At 42.5% G+C, this 21,456-nt stretch overlaps 1 pseudogene and 2 gene segments (V, D, J or C); all 3 read right to left on the bottom strand.

The window, feature by feature from the left end:
- Positions 1 to 10,795: 10,795 nt before the first annotated feature.
- On the bottom strand, positions 10,796 to 11,342 carry LOC147303281 (immunoglobulin kappa variable 2-30 pseudogene; annotated as a pseudogene).
- A 4,006-nt stretch (positions 11,343 to 15,348) lies between these two features.
- On the bottom strand, positions 15,349 to 15,827 carry LOC147303280 (immunoglobulin kappa variable 6D-21-like). The segment is given in 2 exon segments: positions 15,349 to 15,659; positions 15,776 to 15,827. Coding segments are annotated over 2 exon segments (363 nt in total).
- Positions 15,828 to 18,281: 2,454 nt separating this feature from the next.
- On the bottom strand, positions 18,282 to 18,860 carry LOC147303279 (immunoglobulin kappa variable 2-29-like). The segment is given in 2 exon segments: positions 18,282 to 18,622; positions 18,809 to 18,860. Coding segments are annotated over 2 exon segments (360 nt in total).
- Positions 18,861 to 21,456: the final 2,596 nt, after the last annotated feature.

The following is a 21,456-nucleotide window of genomic DNA, read 5'->3' as shown; positions in this document are numbered from 1 at the left end:
AGAGCAACAATCTCCTCTAGTTTCATCCTTTTGTGTCTGTTGTAAAGCTGATATTTCAAACTCTTAAAAGAATAAAAACGTACCGAGAAAACATGTTCTTTGACTCTGTGAGTTTAATAAATGCACATTAAAAAATTAAGATTTTGTAATATTTGTAAAACAGACCAAAATAAAAATGTAAACAGAACACAGCGAGTGTAATGTGCAGTGAAAATATTTAAACATGTTTTTAAACCCACATTTTCTTATAAGATGTTGAGGTCATGTCAACCATAGATTATTTGTGTGCTCTTCATAATTTCTAGTCTCAAAGCTGTTTTATGATCTACATTTTAATCTGATCTAAAACCTAATAAGTAAAATTAAAGAGCAGGATGTCATCTGTATGTTTAAACAGAGATCATTTAAATCAAGTTCAAGTGAAGATTTACTGAAGTTTGATTAATGAACTATTTGGCAGTGAAACTGTGACGAGGCAACAAAGCAGAGGTGAGTCTAGAAGCTGGTGGTGGCAGAGGTGAAGCAGGTGGAGACTTAGCTGAGGATCTCTAATTGTCAGGATGAGGTGGAGATCAGGAGTCTGAGAGTTAAAGCACACAAAACAGAGGCTGAGTAACTCACAGAAGGCAGCGAGACAACAACTGGACTCAAATAATGACGACAGAATTGAGCTCGACAGTGGACACGATGTTAAGAACAGACTAACAGAGCAAACACAGGAATGCAGGCAGATGAGAGACTACAGGTCTGCTTTAATCAACTTACATAGAAGTTAATCTCTTCTAGTGTTCACAGCAAAATGAGAGAAACTCACTTCACTAAACCTCTTAACACAAGAAAAAGACCACGGTCTGTCAGGATGATCACATCTTATTTTCAGTGGTTTCAGATTTTTGTACGACTTTATATTACAGTTTTTTACAGACGCTAGGACACATTTCCCAATACTTAGGTCACGTTTGCAAAAGTCCTCACACAGTGAGCACAACAGAAGTCTATGTGGGCCAAACTGAGGACCAGTTATCATTGTTTTGGCACAAAATGCATTCAATGACTACATCGCTCAAATTTCATGAATCATCTTCTCACTCAGACACAACAACTGCCAAAAACCTTTGTACGTACAGGACATTTTGCATGTGCTTACATACTGTTTTCAAAACTGTTAAACTTATGGCCAAAACAATAACACAATGCAAAACTTGAAAAGACAGCAAAATGCAACAGCAATATTTTATTGAAACATATTTCCAATCTAAACATGCAGTTTAACCAGCCACAGCTGATTCTCATTGTAGATGAACATCTACACAGGTGTTACTCCTTCAATCTTTCAACTCCTTCAATTCTGGCAGCCAGAAGATTCTTTCCTAGGTGTATTACCCTAGATGACATAAGATGTGATGTGGATGAGAACCTGTGGCCAAATGGAGGAGACCGAGTAGATTAGCATTACTATTGTATGTGTATCAGTGGATGGTGTGTATACAAATTCTTGTATTTTGGGATTACTTAGTGCAAAAAGATAAAAATACAGAAACAAATATTAACGAATTCTGCATGATGTCTGATTCATTCCAGTAACATATATTGAAATTATAAACAGAGATGTGTCCTTGTTTTACACAAGAAAACACTGTGTCATGCTACATGTTGTTAGTGTTTTTTAGGTCATTGTTTTGTGGGTGACAAAGTGTGTTTGTCGGCTGTCAACCTTTGCTAGTGTTCTGGAAGAATGAGTTTATTTGAGACCTGAATGAAGTGTTTTGGTAGTTGTAGTGCATTTTGAATGTGAAATGAACTGCTTTGCCAAGCTGAGGGTCAGTTAGGAGGATTGTGTGAAGTGTTTTGCAAAAGTGACCTAAGTATTGAGACGTGTGTCCTAGCGTCTGTAAAAAACTGTAAACATCTGGAGCCAGTGTTGTGTCTGTATTCTGTGACTCATTGAACATTTATCTTTTTATTCGGGGACACCACTTCATTTCTTTTTCATGTTACTAACAACGTATTCAATAAGTTTATGAATGTTAAACTGTGAGTGCACACAAATGAACTTCCACAGTAAATATTAAAGTAATCGTTCCTCCCAGTCTTGTAGTTTGTTCTGCAGCTGTTGCTTCAGATCAGTTCCTCTTCAGCTGAGAGGTTTTTGTACGACAGATTTTCACTGTGTAAACAGAGTGTTTGTTTTTGAGCCTCAAATTTATGTTTAGATTATTTAAATTAAACTTTATTTTTTATGTTGAGCTGATTTTATTTTCATATATTTTAACATAAAGGTCTTATTTTACTGATAACTGTTAAAATTTAACAAATCATAGATGATATTATGGTGGTTCTAGTATGGAATGGAGGTCAAAGGTCACAATGAGTTTTCTCTATAACTATTCAACTTGTTGAACATGTTGACTGATTTTTACTTAATTTTTAGGGAAAAGAGAAAAAGAAACTATTTTTAGATTGGAAGCAAGTGTGTGTGTGTGTGTGTGTGTGTGTGTGTGTGTGTGTGTGTGTGTGTGTGTGTCCTCAGTGAACTGTATCAGTCTCTGCAGTATCTTCCAGCTGCAGCAGTCACTTCAGTTTCTGTTCAGTCTGACTGAGGGAGGTTTTTGTACGACTGTTTTTCACTGTGTGAACACATACTGACTGTTAGGATAGTGAAGACTCTGACAGTAATAAACTGCTGCATCTTCAGCCTGGACCCCACTGATGGTCAGAGTGAAGTCAGAGTTTGATCCACTGCCTGTAAAACGAGCTGGAATCCCTGATTGTCGAGTGCTAATATAGTAAATGAGCAGTTTAGGAACTCCTCCATCTTTCTGTTGGTACCAGGCTAAATAGTAATTTGGCCAGCTATAATAAACATCCTGACTGGTCGTACACTTGATGCTCACAGTTCCTCCCACAGCAGAGCTCACTGCTCCAGGCTGAGTCACTGTGATCTGTCCTCTGGACTCTGAGGACACAGAGACAAAAACATAAAGCAGCTTCATGGTTTTGTGGGCTTCATTTCAGAGGGACAGATGTTGATAGAGGAGAGGAGTTTGATTCTCTGGACTTTACCTGTGAAGCAGCAGCAGAGGAGAGTCCAGATGAGGACGCAGATCAAAGTCATGTTTTTGATGAGGAGGATTTCTGTGGCTTCTGTTGTGATGAAGGACAGCTGTCAGTCATCCAGTGTTCAACTCTCAGGACTATAAACTCTCCCAGAGCACTGGAGCATGGTGCTGCTGATGCAAAGTGCCTCTCTATGGAAATCATCTGACTCTTTTGTTGTGAGTCAATTTGCTGCATTGACTTGGAACCAGTTGTCCTCTTAGAGTGAAGGGTCACTGAAAATGTATTAAAGTTGCTCTAGTTTTGAACTCCAGCTGTTTGAGTTACACCTGAATTCTGCTGCGCCTTTGCTGTGTGCCCTCATATATCGCCCTCCCAAGCTTAACAAGGATTTTATCAAAGAGTTTTAAGGTTTTATGGCTGGAATCGTTCTTAAATTTGACAGTTTTTTAATCCTTGGTGATTTTAGCATCCATGTCTGCTGTGACTCTAAACTGTTGGTCAAGGACTTTTTAAATAGTCCTTTTTCTGCTGCCTTTATGGACTCTGGAATAATGAACTCCAACTGTAAAAGTGTTGAGGACCTTTCGGACATTCTTCATTCTACCTGCACTGATATCTTGGACTCTATTGCTCCGCTCAGGACTGCGCGCTAAGCATTTATCAGAGCCGTGGTTGAATGAACATACGCGCTCCCTCAGACGTGACTACAGACACGCTGAAAGGAGATGGAAAAAGGACAGATTGTATGTTTCCCTACAGATTTTAAGGACTCGTCTTTCTGCTTACCAAGAAGCTGTAAAAACTGCAAAGACACAGTTTGTCTCAAACTTAGTGTCAGTAAACAGTCACAGGCCTCAGGTACTTTTTAACGTTCTTAATCGCTTTCTTAGTTTATGTGATAATTCTGGAGTCACTTCTTCACCAAGTATGTGCGATGATTTTTTAGCATTTTTTAATGACAAGATCCTATCGATCAGGGCCCTTGTCTCGTTGTCTGCTGCCTCAGATCAGAGTCCTTCTCCTGTGTGCTCAGCTGTCTTAGAGCAGTTTGATCCCGTCTCCCTTAAGGACTTGACCGCAGTAGTTAGTAACCTAAGATCATCACACTGCCCCTCTGATTGTCTCCCCCCGAGCTTGCTTAAAAGCACTTTTAATACTGTTGGGCCTTTCATCCTGAGATTAATTAATCCGTCCCTTGCTGCAGGCTGCGTCCCATCATGCTTTAAACAAGCTGTAGTTCAGCCTCTTCTTAAAAAACAAAACCTGGACCGAACTGTTCTGTCCAACTACAGGCCTATCTCAAAGCTTCCTTTCCTATCTAAAGTCTTGGAGAAAGTGGTCTACCTACAGTTGCAGGCACACCTTGATTTTAATATGATCTCTGAAAAATTTCAATCTGGTTTTAAATCACTACATAGCACTGAGACGGCACTTTTAAGGATTTTTAATGATATTCTTTTAACTCTGGACTCTGGCAGCCCTGCTGCCCTTTTATTGTTGGACTTGTCAGCAGCTTTTGACACGGTCGACCATGACATCCTGTTATCACGGCTAGAATTTCATGCTGGCCTAAAAGGATCTGCCCTACAGTGGTTTCGGTCCTATTATTTAACCTATTTAACCTATTTAACCTAGTTAACCAAGATGGCACCGCGGATGGTCGCCCTGGTGCTTCAGTGCGTTACTTTTGTTTTGTTTTTGTGCATTTCTTCTGTGTCTGGGCACTCCTCTGGATATTCGTACACCAGAGAAGAGCTCCTTAACTACAGGACTACAACGCCTGTGGATTTATTTCCAATATTTGTCGCATCTGCGGCAGATTTACTGCTGACTCTGACCAGGAAAGCGAGACGCCGAAAGAGAGGGAAGCGAGCCGGCGCACTCGTGCGTTTGAGGAGACGCGGACTGCGAACCGCTCTTCCTGGGATCTTCCTTTCTAATGTACGCTCACTCGGGAATAAGATTGACGAACTGGCCCTGATGAGAAGCATGAACAGAGACTTTGCCTCCTCCTGTGTCTTATGTTTCACGGAGTCGTGGCTCAGTGAGAACATCCCAGACTGCGCGCTCAAACTGGAGGGCTTCCATCTGCTGCGTGCGGACCGGCAGGCCGCTCTCTCCGGTAAGTCCAAAGGTGGAGGTCTCTGCTTCTACATCAATAGTGGCTGGTGCACAGATGTGACAGTGATTGCTCAGCACTGCTCTTCCTCTCTGGAATATCTTTTTATCCACTGCAAACCGTTTTATTCTCCGCGGCAGTTTGCTTCATTCATCCTGGCCGCTGTTTACATCCCGCCAGACGCAGATGCGCAGGCAGCTCAGTGCGCACTCGCGGAGCAGATTCTCCACACGGAGCGGACATTCCCGGACTCTCTCATCATTGCTCTTGGGGACTTTAACAAAGCCAATCTGAGCCATGAGCTTCCAAAATACAAGCAGTATATTAAATGCCCGACCAGAGAGGAGAGGACATTGGACCACTGTTACAGCACGATCAGCGGGGCCTATCACGCGGTGCCCCGCGCTTCACTCGGACTTTCTGACCACGTCATGATCCACCTAATCCCCGCGTACAGACAGAGGCTGAAGCTCTCCAAACCTGTCGTGAGGACTAAAAAACTGTGGAGCAACGAGGCTGTGGAGGAGCTTCGCACGTGTTTGGAGACCACAGACTGGGACACAATGAAGGCTGCTTCTAACAGCTTGGACGAGTTTACAGACACTGTCACCTCCTATATCCACTTCTGTGAGGACAGCATTGTGCCATCACGCACCAGGGTGAGTTATAACAATGACAAACCCTGGTTTACTCCTAAACTCAAAAAGCTGTGGCTGGAAAAGAGAAAGGCGTTCAGAAGCGGAGACAGGGACTGGTACAGAGAGGCCAAGTACAGGTTCACTAAAGAAGTGGACATTGCTAAACATCAGCACTCTGAGAAGATGCAGCAGCAGATCTCAGAGAATGACTCGGCCTCTGTGTGGAAAGGTTTTAGGAATATCACAAACTACAAGCCTAAAACCCCCCACTCCACTGATGACTTGCTCTTGGCCAACACCCTCAACGACTTCTACTGTCGTTTTGACGAGCCATCAGGCAGCCTTCACACCTCCAACGGCCCCAACAATAGAGACACTTTGGACACTAATTCCCCCACCTCTCCCCCCTCCATAGAGCCATCACCACCTTCAAACCGTTCACCTACAACACCCCCCTCCTCACCCCACACAAAAGAGGATTTCACACCACCTCCTCCCACCACAACTCTTCATATTCATGAAGCAGATGTGAGGAAGCAGTTTAAGAATCTGAATGCTCGGAAAGCTCCCGGCCCAGACGGTGTGTCTCCTGCCACCCTCAGACACTGTGCAAACGAGCTGGCCCCAGTGTTTTCTGGCATTTTCAACTCCTCACTGCAGGCATGTCATGTGCCTGCCTGCTTCAAGTCCTCCACCATAATCCCTGTCCCCAAGAAACCTAGGATCACTGGACTAAATGACTACAGACCCGTGGCTCTGACATCTGTGGTCATGAAGTCCTTTGAGCGCCTAGTTCTCTCCCATCTCAAGACCCTCACGGCCCCCCTCCTGGACCCCCTGCAGTTTGCATATAGAGCCAACAGGTCTGTAGACGACGCCATCAACATGGCCCTACACTTCATCCTGCAGCATCTGGACTCCCCAGGAACCTACGCCAGGATCCTGTTTGTGGACTTCAGCTCTGCCTTCAACACCATCCTTCCAGACCATCTCCGAGACAAGCTTTCCCAGATGAATGTGCCTGATCCCATCTGCCGGTGGATCACTGACTTCCTGACGGACAGGAAGCAGCATGTGAGGCTGGGAAAGAATGTCTCGGACTCCCGGACCATCAGCACCGGCTCCCCTCAGGGCTGTGTTCTTTCTCCTCTGCTCTTCTCCCTGTACACCAACTGCTGCACCTCCACCCACCAGTCTGTCAAGCTAATCAAGTTTGCAGATGACACCACCGTTATTGGACTCATCTCGGACGGGGACGAGTCTGCCTACAGGAGGGAGGTTGAACGTCTGGTGTCCTGGTGCAGCCACAACAACCTGGTGCTAAATGCCCAGAAGACAGTGGAGATTATTGTGGACTTCAGGAAGCACACAGCCCCACTCCCCCCCATCATCCTGACTGACACCCCCATCACCTCTGTGGACTCATTCCGCTTCCTGGGTACCACCATCACCCAGGACCTGAAGTGGGAGCCCACCATCACCTCCGTCATCAAGAAAGCCCAGCAGAGGATGTACTTCCTGAGGCAGCTGAAGAAATTCAACCTGCCAACACGGACGATGATGCAGTTCTACACTGCAATCATCGAGTCCATCCTCACCTCCTCCATCACCGTGTGGTACGCTGGAGCCACTATCAGGGACAAACAGAGACTGCAGCGTGTTGTGCGCTCTGCTGAGAAGGTGATTGGCTGCAGACTCCCATCTCTGCAGGACCTGTACACCTCCAGGACATTGCGGCGTGCAGCTCGGATCTCAGCTGACCCTTCTCACCCTGGACACAGTCTGTTTGACCTGCTCCCCTCAGGCAGGAGGCTCCGGTCCATCCGCACCAGAACCTCTCGCCATAAGAACAGTTTCTTCCCCTCTGCTGTTGGACACATGAACAATAACCATATGACTGTCCCCGCCACTAACACATGACCCTACGCTGTGTCACTGCATCATTCCATGTTTGGCACTGATCACCACCTGCACTCATGTATATATCTTTCAACGTAGCACTCTTAATTCTTACTCTCATGTATATATCTCATGTATATCTCATGCACATATCTTTCCACGTAGCACTTTTAATTCTTATCCCTACTTTTATTTTTTCCATGTCTATTTAAGTGTTATTTATGACACCATGTTTGCACTGAAGCACCGCAGCAATTTCCTAATGTTGTAAACCTGCTCAACATTTGGCAATAAACCCCTTTCTGATTCTGATTCTGATTCTGATTTGTCAGAAAGGTTTTTTCATGTCAATATGGGCCCCCACAACTCCAAAATAGCCCCTCTTAAATACGGTGTACTTCAAGGCTCTATTTTGGGTCCTGCCCTGTTCGCACTCTATTTGTTGCCATTGGGCTCCATCTTCTCGCGGTGCAGCATTTCATTTCATTGTTTTGCTGATGATTTGCAGATTTATCTACCTTTAAAAGCAGGGTCAGACCATCCGCAGCTCTTATTACGCTGCCTTGACGATGACAAACAGTGGTTGTCATTACATTTTTTAAAGCTAAATGAAAATAAAACTGAGGTTGTTATTTTTGGCAACTTTAATCATATCGACAGCACTCTGGGCACCCTTTCCTCGTATTGTAAAACACATGTAAAAAACCTCAGTGTCTACATTGATGGTTCTTTTAAATTGAATAAGCAGGTGAGTGCAGTAGTTCAGTCCTGTTTTTTCCGTTAAGACAGCTAGCCAAGGTAAAGCCATATCTTCCCGCTAACGTCTTTGAGCGTGTTATTCACCTTTTTCTTACTTGCAGATTGGACTACTGCAATTCATTGTATTATGGTCTAGATCATGCCACCATCCATCGTCTTCAGATGGTTCAAAATGCTGCTGCTCGCCTGCTAACTGGTACCAAACGGAGAGAGCATATAACCCCAGTTTTAGCTTCTTTACACTGGCTTCGTGTCTCCTACAGGATCCAATTTAAACTTCTACTTTTTGTTTTGAAGTCACTTAATGCCCGAGCCCCTCCTTACCTGTCTGAGCTCCTCTCTGCCTATGCTCCAGGAAAAACCACGAGGTCTAGCTCAAAACTAATGTTGTCCATCCCACGGACTAACCTCAAATCCCGTGGTGATAGATCCTTCTCTGTGGCAGGTCCCAGACTTTGGAATAGTCTCCCCTTAAATATTAGATCTGCACAAACACTTGAGCAATTTAAATCTTTACTAAAGACACATTTCTATGCCCTGGCTTTTAACACACTATGACCCAAGCATTTTGGTCTTATTTGAATTAGTTTACTTATTGTTTAAATTCTTTTACTGTCCTTTTATTGTTTTTTACTGTTATTATTGTATTACATTGTTGCTTTTTAATACCATTTTTATATTGTTAAGCACTTTGTGCAGCATCGGCTGTTTGAAATGTGCTATATAAATAAATTTGACCTTGACCTTGACCCCAGCCCGCCGCCTCTCACCAGGGGCAACTCCAGACTGAGACAGAGTCCAGCCCCTCTCCAGGAGACTGGTTCCAGAGCTCAAGCCATGCGTAGAGGTGAGCCCGACTATATCTAGCCAGTACCTCTCAACCTCACGCACTAACTCAGGCTCCTTCCCCACCAGAGAGGTGACATTCCATGTCCCTATTGCCAGTCTTGGCAGCCGGGGGTCAGTCCGCCAGGGCCTCCGCTCCTGGCCGCCACCCGGCACACAATGCACCCGTCCCCTATGGCACCTCCTGAGGGTGGTGGGCCTGCGGGAGGATGGGCCCATGTCTCTTCTTCGGGCTGTGCCCGGCCGGGCCCCATGGACTAAGGCCCGGCCACCAGACGCTCGCCCTCGGGCACCCTCCCCGGGCCTGGCTCCAGGGCGGGGCCCCGGTAACCCTGATTTCCTGCAAAAATCCATGTCACAAGTTATAACACAGCCCAGGGTGCCGCCGGTGTGTCGAGCCGCCTGTGGGGCTCTTCAACCGGTGGGGGAGATTGTCACACCTTGCAGGAGCTTTCCTCCCCTCAGCCAAAATGATCACAAAATTTAAAAAAGTATAAAATATGCTTTAAAATGTGAACATCTGTTGATCCTGTTACAGTCCCTAAATTTATGGCTCAAAGAATGAGAGGATGAGATGAGATGCCACAAGGCTGCTGCTGGTCTTTTAATAAAGCTTTTAATAAAGGTGATGTAGCTCCTCCCAAAAGGACAGACGGAAGCAAAAGGAGGAAGAAAACCATGAAACGTTCCAACAGGGCCAACAGGTTCCAACAACATAAATACTCTCAAATCAGCTGTGTTAATGGAAATATTTATAACTGTCAGTATGTACTGATAAATTAAATTCAAATGTAGTAAAAATATAATATAGAGCAGGGGTGCCCAATCCCGGTCCTCGAGAGCTACCGTCCTGCAGCTTTTAGATGCATCCTTGTTCCCACACACCTGAATCAAATGAATGGCTTGTTATCAGGCATTTGCCAAACATGATGGCATGCTGAAGAGATCAAACCATTTGATTCAGCTGTGTTGGAGTAGGGATGCATCTAAAAGCTGCAGGACGGTAGCTCTCGAGGACCGGGATTGGGCACCCCTGATATAGAGCATGTACCTAAAACACTTCAGAGACACGTTGCCTGAAGTTTTTGCTTTAAAGATGATTAAATGATAATCATAAATATTTGTGTTTCTGTAGAACTTAAAGCAGGATGAATTAGTCATTAGTCTTTTGAGTTTCTAGCTTTCATAATTCAAAGATCAAATATTTAAATGATTGTTTTCAATCGTTGCTCGTATCGATATTCTCTGTTTTACAGATAATTAATTGCAGCAATAACATTTTATTTTGAGCATGAGGAACTGATGAGATTAACATTTATAAAATGTTATTATAACAAAATTTAAAAACTATTTTTAAAATTATCAAAATATTTTATCAATGTAAAATAATGTGTGTTTCTGAGCAGCTGTCAGTTCAGATGATCTTTTTTCTCAGTTCCTCTCCAGCTGTGTGAGGTTTTTGCACGGCGTTGTATCACTGTGTGAACGGGAAGCTGTTACACTGCTGACAGTAATAAACTCCTGCATCTTCAGCCTGAACTCTGCTGATAGTCAGGGTGTAGTCAGTCCCAGATCCACTTCCACTGAAACGATCAGAAACTCCAGACTGACGGTTTGTAGCAGAATAAATCAAGAGTTTGGGAGATTCTCCATCCTTTTGAAGGTACCAGTTGAGGCATGAGCCGACACTTGAACTGGCTTTACATCTGACAGAGACAGTCTGTCCAAGAACAACAGACTGAGCTGTAGGAGTCTGAGTCAGGACTTTTTCTCCTGATGAACCTGAAAACATGAAAAAGTGGAGAAAAGTTATTGAGATGATGAACATCCAAACATTCAAGGATCATTTCTCTAACATGGAGAACAGATGGAAGAAGGTCAGTGCTGCTGGTTTCAGAGTTTCTCCATCATAGCAGAACATCATTGTGGTGAACCTGGCTGCATGCTGAAGCAAAGTTTTCACAGAGAGTCTCACCCTGAACAAGGAGCCCCAGGGTGGCCAGCAGTAGAGTCAGTGACATCATCATTGTGCTGCTGGTGTGTGAGTGGCTCTGAAAGGCCTGGACAGCCACTGATCAACACTGGCCTCTTAACAGCTGTGAGCAGAGAGGCAGGACACATATGCAAACACACAGAGTCAGTCAGCTGCAGCTGTCCTGAGCTGAATAATTAAATCATTCATGACATCTAGTGGAGAGATAAATTTGAATTAAAAAAAAAATCAAATGGAAAATGTGAAATAATTCAAATATGAATTCTAATACAAATAAATATAGACATGCATGGATTTAAGACGGGCCTTAAGATTGAACAAAGACAGAGACTCAACAATGTTAAATCAAAAGCTGTAAGATGGACTGGAAGAGTTCATGGAGTCAGGGGCAATCTTTTGGGACAGACTCAGGTTTCTGAACATTTTGCCTTGAACATCCTGTTTTGCTGGTTAAAATTTCTGCAACAAAAAGGCAGTTTGCTTGTGTTTGAGATTTAGATCCTACCACATTTCTTTGCCATGTTTATGTCTCTTCAGGTTGAATCCTTTCCCTCCCATTGCTATTTTCTATCAATGATTGCAACTTCTTCTGTTTAACAGTCATATATTTAAATCATGTACTCCAATGAGCGCGGCCTGTGTGCCAAAATAAATACTATGCTTTTCAGTTCTTCAACGGGGCTTACCACTTTTACCACGTTTGGCTGGACTCCAAACGTGAATTTAAAGTAAAAAATGGGAGTGATCTGTTTACTGTTCATGTTCTGTCACAGCACATAGAAGATTCATTTCTTGCCATTTCACACCTGTCCAGAGTATGGCCTGGAAGTCCTGAGGTCAAAATGGGAGACGCCCCCAAGGGTGGTGGAGAATGACCAAGCTAAGATCCTGTGGGACTTCCAGATACAGATGGACTTGCTGATGGTTAACCAACCGGACATAGTGGTGGTAGACAAACAGGAGAAGACGGCCGTAGTGATCGATGTAGTGGTTCCCAATGACAGCAACATCAAAAAGAAGAAACATGAGAAGCTCGAGACGTACCAAGGGCTCAGAGAAGAGTTTGGGAAGTTGAGGAGAGTGAAGGTAACAGTGGTCCCAGTGGTAATCGGAGCACTAGGTGCAGTGACTCCTAAACTAGGCGAGTGGCTCCAGCAGATCCCAGGAACAACATTAGAGATCTCTGTCCACAAGAGCGCAGTCCTGGGAACAGCTAAGATACTGTGCAGGACCCTCAAGCTGCCAGGCATCTGGTAGAGGACCCGAGCTTGAAGGATAAACCGCCCGCAGGGGCGTGCTGGGTGTTTTTTTTTTTTATATATGTATGTATAAAAATTCCCCTCTCGCCCCTGCGGCCGGTTTATCCTTCAAGCTCAGGTCCTCTACCAGAGGTCGGGGAGCTTGAGGGTCATGCGCAGTATCTTAGCTGTTCCCAGGACTGCGCTCTTCTGGACAGAGATCTCCGATGTTGTTCCCGGGATCTGCTGGAGCCACTCGCCTAGCTAGGGAGTCACTGCACCTAGTGCTCCGATTACCACGGGGACCACCGTTACCTTCACCCTCCACATCCTCTCGAGCTCTTCTCTGAGCCCTTGGTATTTCTCCAGCTTCTCGTGTTCCTTCTTCCTGATATTGCTGTCATTCGGAACCGCTACATCGATCACTACGGCCGTCTTCTTCTGTTTGTCTACCACCACTATGTCCGGTTGGTTAGCCACCACCATTTTGTCCGTCTGTATCTGGAAGTCCCACAGGATCTTAGCTCGGTCATTCTCCACTACCCTTGGGGGCATCTCCCATTTTGACCTCGGGACTTCCAGGTTATACTCGGCACAGATGTTCCTGTACACTATGCCGGCCACTTGGTTATGGCGTTCCATGTATGCCTTGCCTGCTAGCATCTTGCACCCTGCTGTTATGTGCTGGATTGTCTCTGGGGCATCTTTACACAGCCTGCACCTGGGGTCTTGCCTGGTGTGATAGACCCCAGCTTCTATGGATCTTGTACTCAGAGCTTGTTCTTGTGCTGCCATGATTAGTGCCTCTGTGCTGTCTTTCAGTCCAGCTTTGTCCAGCCACTGGTAGGATTTCTGGATATCAGCCACCTCCTCTATCTGCCGGTGGTACATACCGTGCAGGGGCCTGTCCTTCCATGATGGTTCCTCGTCTTCCTCCTCTTTCTTGGGTTTCTGCTGCCTGAGGTATTCACTGAGCACTCGGTCAGTTGGGGCCATCTTCCCAATGTATTCTTGGATGTTCGTTGTCTCATCCTGGACTGTGGTGCTGACACTCACCAGTCCCCGGCCCCCTTCCTTCCGCTTAGCGTACAGCCTCAGGGTGCTGGACTTGGGGTGAAACCCTCCATGCATGGTAAGGAGCTTTCTTGTCTTTATGTCAGTGGCTTCTATCTCCTCCTTTGGCCAGCCTATTACCCCAGCAGGGTATCTGATCACGGGCAGGGCGTACGTGTTGATGGCCCGGATCTTGTTCTTGCCATTCAGCTGACTCCTCAGGACCTGCCTGACCCTCTGCAGGTACTTGGTGGTTGCAGCTTTTCTAGCGGCCTCTTCATGGTTCCCATTCGCATGCAGGATCCCCAGGTACTTGTAACTGTCCTCTATGTCTGCAATGTTGCCTTCTGGTAGTTCAATCCCCTCAGTTCTGACTACCTTCCCTCTCTTTGTTACGATCCGACTACACTTCTCCAGTCCGAACGACATATATATATATATATATATATATATATATATATATATGTGTGTGTGTGTGTGTGTGTGTGTGTGTGTATGTATGTATGTATAAAAATGGTTCAGAAACCTATATCCATGAACAAAGCAAGACAAACAGTGATCGTTCGGTTTTAACTTGCGCAAGGGAAGCCCCGGTCGGTATCTCAGAAAAGTACTGTGAATCCAACCTCAGATGACTCTGACCCCAGCCTCCTCTTGCCGCCTTTAATTGAAAACAGTTACAGTTCACACAAGCACCGCCCATTGTAACCCACCTATGGTTACAAAAGATAAGGCACTGTGTGTATGTGTGTGTGAGTGTGTGTGTGTGTGTGCACGTGTAAGCACGTGTGTGTGCACGTGAGTGAGTGTGTGTCTCTGTGTGCGTGACTTCCTGATTACAACTGTTTTAACAACATCCTTGGTCATAAAAAAGGTCACCTCCCCCCACCCTATATATGGCTCAATTCCTGTAATGTTTCACCATACACAAACACAGGTGATGCCATAATGGCAGGAAGTTTACTAAACAAGAACACAGAACCTTCACATATGATGTGCCTGCAGGTAAACACTATAACTAATTGCCTCCCTAACATCTTACATGTATAGGGGAGGAACAGAAGAATGCCTTTGATCATACAGTTTAAGGCAAGGTTTACAAATTTAAGTACAACAATGGCAACATTTAACAATTCACTCTAACAGCAGAGAAATTTGAATTTGTATGTACAGTATATAATAACTGATTGTTTCATATGTTAAAGTGGGTCCATATTCTGTCATTCATGAAACACACCTGATTTTGTTTGGAAACACAAATTAACACCTTTCTTTAGAATTGTACTCATTAAATATGAAGCGTTCACCATGGATCTCGTAATAGTTTATCTCCACATACTGCTTTGGATCAGGTTTTTCTAAAACTCATGAATCTTCACTGAGGGTCAAAAACAGCTCCAGACTGACTCGCAGTAAAACTGTTAGAAACTCCAGAATGATGATTTGTAACAGATTAAACAAAGTGTTTAGTTACATCTGCAGTTTTCTGAACATAGGGACAATCTATTCTGGAAATTTGTCCATAATCAGAGAACAGTTACACTTTTATTTGGTGACACTACTGGTGGTGAATTATTTCAAAATGTTAAAGACGTCTTATTTCATTAAATGTTTTTACTGTTGATGTGTACTCATTATCTCAAACTGTAAAACAGGATTAATGATTCATCTCAGTGCTTTACTTTTCTGCAGCTGTTTCAGATCAGTTCCTCTTCAGCTGAGAGGTTTTTGTACGATGGTTTTTCACTGTGTGAACGGGAAGCTGTAACCACTTTGTCCACAATAATAAACTCCTGCATCTTCAGCCTGAACTCCACTGATGGTCAGAGTGAAGTCAGTTCCTGACTGACTTCCACTGAAGCGATCAGGAATTCCAGACTGACGACTGGTTGCATATGAAACAAGCAGTTTAGGAGATTCTGCAGGTTTCTGAAGATACCAGTGCAGGTAGCTACCCATACTTGAACTGGCTTTACATCTGATAGAGACAGTCTGTCCTGGAACAACAGACTGAGCTGTAGGAGTCTGAGTCAGGATGATTTCTGCTGATGAACCTGAAAATATTAATGAGATGAGAAGAGTTATTGAGAAAAATCCATCTTGGAGAAAATTTACTTGAATTTGAAGTGTGGAGTTGGCTGCATGCTGAGGTTTTCACAGAGAGTCTCACCCTGAACAAGGAGCCCCAGGGTGGCCAGCAGTAGAGTCAGTGACATCATCATTGTGCTGCTGGTGTGTGAGTGGCTCTGAAAGGCCTGGACAGCCACTGATCAACACTGGCCTCTTAACAGCTGTGAGCAGAGAGGCAGGACACATATGCAAACACACAGAGTCAGTCAGCTGCAGCTGTTTCCTTCTCAGTGCTGAAGCCATTTCCACTTTACATTATTACATATTGAGGACATCGAATGTTCTGACAGTTAATTGTAGATTATAAAAAAATGCTTTGCAGTTTTCTACTCTGGTCTTTTCACAAGTCATTAGTAACAACAATATGGTTTTTCCAGTTTGACACAGGTGTTTACAATGTGGAGATGTGAATAGAGAAACATACCACATGAAGTGATGCTGAGATCAAAATAGATGATAAACTCCAACCATCAGTCTTGGACATTTGCAAAAGCTGTAAACATGGAAGCCGTGTGAGTTTCTCCCAAACAAAAACCTTTGTGAGCTCAGATTTCCTCTGGTTTTTATTGTGATGACTGTAACTGTAAGTTTTTAGTATTTCTCAGCGATAGATGTGTCTCCACCTGTGAGTAAGATCAGGTGTTGTGAATGAAAACTCCACCTCAGCTCTTAGTGGTGAGAATCAGAATCAGATTGTTCCATCTGTAATCTCAGTTTGATCAAATCAAGTCTTTAACTGACTTTTGAGCAGAATCTGATCCGAAGAAGCTGGAGAAGTTTCATGAAGATTATTGTTTTTGATTCAAGTCTTCACATTTGAAAGATACAGTTGTAAATGATATTTTCCAGAGTGAACCTGAGGTCAAAGTTCACTAAGCATTTTCTCATTCTCTGTCTGACGGCTCCTTTCAAGTTTTGGCAAATCAGATAAAAGGTGAGAAAGTAACAGACTGTGAACAGCAGTCAGTGCAGTTTCTGTTCAGTCTGTTCTGTTTTTCACTGTGTGAACACCCACTGACTGTTAGAACAGTGAAGACAGTAATAAACTGCTGCATCTTCAGCCTGGAATCCACTGATGGTCAGAGTGAAGTCAGAGTTTGATCCACTGCCTGTAAAACGAGCTGGAATCCCTGATTCTAGAGTGTCAGCATAGTTAATGAGACGTTTAGGAACTCCTCCATCTTTTTGTTGGTGTCAGAACTGGTCATGGTCTGCTCTTTGATGAACTCTAATGGGTTTTAGAGGCAGAGGATATTTAGCCTTTTAATGATTTGATTTAAATGTCAAGAAATAGAAGAAAACAAAATCCAATCCCACCTGGATTGTGACACTTTTACTGGTGGAGTGAATTAAATAATACTATTCACAATTAAACCTGGACATATTGGAAAAAAGCAATTAAAAAAAGAATGATTGGAATCTATGTGAAGGACTGATGGAGACTTCTTCTCTTTACCTGTTTCCAAGTAATACAAACTTGATGATTTGATGCATGAGAGGGAAGTGAAACAAAGTGAGAGCGAGTGACTGTCAGAGCAGATCAAAATATTTAAAAAACACCTGACAGAAACTTCTGGAGTCCCAGTGTGCTGCACAAAGACAGTTCATTGAATTCAATGCAAACCTGTGGATGAAGGTGGGCTCTGTGAGGTCATCCAAGGCCTCCTCACACTAGAGTGATTGAGGAGAGACCAGTGTTCCCAGTTGAAGTACTGTTTTACACTCCTGCTTTCAGTCTGCAGTTTCTAACACTGTCACGCTCCAGATTCATCCATAATGTCGATGTAGATGGCTGCTGTAAGACTTTGAAATAATAAATATCTTTCATATGTGCAAAACGTTTGACTTTGTGTACAATAGTAACAGTGGTTAAATTATTAGTTCTAAAGGAAAAATTCAGTCATCACAGGTCATTTTTTATGTTTTAAGGACTGTTTACAAACTTCTCACGTCCACTTTTATTTTATATTCATTCAGATTATTTCCTCATGTTTCTCTCTGAATATTTGAATTTAAAAAAGTCCAAACAATAAAGATACTTCAGTCTTGGTATCAAAGAGCAGGGCATCGCCTTTATAAAGGGATTTAGAAAAACAGCTGCTGTTAATATTTAATAAATCAACTGTGGTCGTGCATATTTCGTTTGAACTCATAATTTTAGTCATGTGTTTTGACATAAAATGTAAACTAGAAATATTTAATTAAAGGCCAGTGATGATTCATTTGTCTTTAAAAATGCTTTATATTTGACTCTGTACTGAATTATTAAATATCGAATACACTGATGAAAACTTAAAAAATGTAAAAAAATAATCCCTTTTTTCTCAAAACAGAGCAGGGAAGAGCTGGAAAGTTTTTTTTAAAAAGTATTTGATAAAAATGTTTGAAAAGAGATAAAATTCGATTCAGCAAATATTCAAAATCTAAACTGAAATTATTTCAGTGTTATTTTTGGTAACTTATCTGTTCACATTGTAATATTTCCACAATTAAAAAATGTATATTTTATGGTGTATTGTGTAACTACAGCTGTTGATCAGTTCCTCTTCAGCTGTTTGAGGTTTTTGTACGGCGTTGTATCACTGTGTGAACGGGCGGCTGTTATGCTGCTGACAGTAATAAACTCCTGCATCTTCAGTTTGAACTCCACTGATGATCAGAGTGAAGTCAGTCTGAACTGCTGTTGCCCGAAAACGATCTGGAACTCCAGACTGACGCTCTGTAGTATCATAGATCAGGAGTTTAGGAGCTTTTCCAGATTTCTGAAGGTACCAGTCAATGTCATCACCTATAGATGTACTGGATTTACATCTGATAGAGACAGTCTGTCCTGGAACAACAGACTGAGCTTTGGGAGTCTGAGTCAGGACGATTTCTGCTGATGAACCTGAAAACATGAAAAGAGGTGAAGTTTAGAGAAAGATGATCAAACATTAGAGGATCATTTCTCTAACATGGAGAACAGATGGAAGAAGGTCAGTGCTGCTGATTTCAGAGTTTCTCCATCAGAGCAGAACATCATTGTGGTGAACCTGGCTGCATGCTGAAGCAAAGTTTTCACAGAGAGTCTCACCCTGAACAAGGAGCCCCAGGGTGGCCAGCAGTAGAGTCAGTGACATCATCATTGTGCTGCTGGTGTGTGAGTGGCTCTGAAAGGCCTGGACAGCCACTGATCAACACTGGCCTCTTAACAGCTGTGAGCAGAGAGGCAGGACACATATGCAAACACACAGAGTCAGTCATCTTTCCTCGTCATGTGACACATTCGTCCTTTAGTTAGTGCAGTGCTTCTTTGTTTTAACTTGCATTTTTATTTATTCAATTTGCATTCACTAATTAAAGATATTTCAGCACACAGGAACATGTATATTTACTTAAGTATCCAAATCTCCACAATGTTTTATCAATTTGCGTTTAAAAGGTTAAACTTGACCAATTTTCCTTTTCCAATTTCTTCCATCATTTACTTTCAGAGAGTGTGTGATGACTCATGCTTTGGTAGTCATGAATATAAATAATTATTGAAACATATCATCATCATCATCATCATCATCGTTTATTTGTATAGCACTTTAAGAACACACCAGGCAGACCAAAGTGCTGAACAACACAGATCATATACATAAATGCATTAATTGTTACCTTTCTTGAAAATGTATCAGCCCTGATACTACAATCCCACACACCACTGCCAATCCATAACCTAGTAAAGACGTAGTGTCGATCTGCAGGACCAGCACCCCAATACAGCAAGTCTGGATCAGCTCTCTGTTTAAAAAGTTCTCATCTCTGATCCTATCCTGACGTTTAACAAAACTAAATAGAAAAAGGTTCTTTTGTCTGTTTTGCTCTTTTAAAGAAGACTCTTTCTTTAGTTAATCGATTTTGTGAGCCAAAGATTTCCCAGCTGTTGAATATTAAAAAGCTTTCTCATGCTGTCAGTGTCATATCAATGAATATAAAAAAGCCAAGATTTTACTGAAGAATGCAGAGGAAGATGTAGATGCTTTTCATAAATGAAGACTTAAACGACATCTATTATATTTGTTCTGAGTGATCACTACTGTCATTAAACTTTTCAATCTTGAGTTGAGTGAGCTTTTCCAAGATGACAGGAGGAACTATGTGTCACGGCTGAGCAGCCGGTGTGTTTGTGGAGTGGACCCAAGTGCAACCACAGAAGAAGAGAGAAGTTTAAACAAAAGGCGAGCCCTTTATTTGGCTGGAAAAAACCCCACAGGAATAAAAAACAAGGCAAAGCATACAGGGGGAGTAAACTAAAACTACAAGCTAAACTGGGAAAAGCTAGACTATGTCAGCTATGACAAAGTGATATGAATATGATTAGTAGGAGCATGCAAGAAACTATGATGAGAAAACATGAACATGGCCTGAACAGAATGATGAAATACGTACTTTTAACCTGACCTGATGTGGGGGACGGAAAACAGACCTAATACCCACAGGAGGTGATCAGGGAAAGTGGAAACACTTGGGAAAACAGCTGACTGGAATACACATAATGATGCCACAGGGAAACAAAACACCATGAACATGGGAATACTCAACTCTTCAAAGTAAAACAGGAAACATGGAGAGACATAGACATTATAACATATGATAGACTAACACAGAAGACAGGAAAAGACTCACAAACAAGGAGACTTAGGTGGTAACACAACTAGGCTAAACTTCAATTAAACCCTAACTAAGCATAACACCACAAGAACTTCATATATTTTAATATAACCTAAGAAATCAAAAATACTAAATAAACTCAAAACACTGGGTCACAGACTCAGCCCCTGACACTAGGGATCAGTTAATGCTTTAATGAGGATGGAAATTATGTGAAATTATGTGTTTTACAATCATTAGAGCTTAATCTAAATGTCAAGGAGATTTTGGGCCGATGTGTTAGACAGAGCTCTCTGTCTGCATGATTTGGGAGAAAGGGCCTCATCCCTCCAGTAGAGTTCAAAGTCTTTGACAATCAGTGCCAAGGAGCACTGAAGATGTTCCTTTCAGTGCCAACTAGACACTAGTTTTAAAATGTATATATATATTCAGTTTATTGGAGGCAAATATGTCTTTATGTATTTTTCAGTATTTATGGATTTATCACAATTAACCTACACTGTATATCACGTGAAAAATGAAAAACAAAAGATATTTGAGGGAATCAAAAAGGTCTCAGTTTATACTGACACATATTAAATCAAGTTTAAAATTCCATTTTAAATTGATGATTTCATTACTGATTGATTTGATATCATCAGAGGAAGAAGTCCCATTTTCAAAACTCATATATTCAAAAATAAAAATATATCTTCTTTAAATGTTTAGCACTGCAATAATTTCATTTTTTAGATCAGTTGGTAAAACTGAAAAGGAAGGAGTGAATTATTTTGTTGAGTTTGTTTGTCTCAGAGTCAGAGAGCCGTGTCTCTCTACAGTCAGAGGTTTTTGTACGGCGCCTCAATGAGTTTGTATCACTGTGGTGGACTTTTGGTGGAGGAACCAGACTGGAATTTGGAAGTAAGTTAATTAACTGTGTTTATTATTTTCTTTTATAACTACTTGTTAGACTGCTTAGATGAGAGAAAAGTATTTTTTTTATTAAAATAATTTAGTGTTTGATGTTTGTCCTTTTTACTGGACTAATTCAGATGAGCTCTGCGAGTTTCTCTTGTTTAATCTACATTTCTGTCACAGTAAAAT

Source organism: Aulonocara sp. 'chitande type north' Nkhata Bay, linkage group LG22, assembly GCF_057382095.1.
Source record: "Aulonocara sp. 'chitande type north' Nkhata Bay isolate Kocher_YH1m ecotype deep benthic linkage group LG22, A_spYH_male_GT1.1, whole genome shotgun sequence".
Classification (NCBI taxonomy): domain Eukaryota; kingdom Metazoa; phylum Chordata; class Actinopteri; order Cichliformes; family Cichlidae; genus Aulonocara; species Aulonocara sp. 'chitande type north' Nkhata Bay.
The sequence above is the reverse complement of the archived record's forward strand: the minus strand, read 5'-3'. Positions and strand labels throughout refer to the sequence as shown.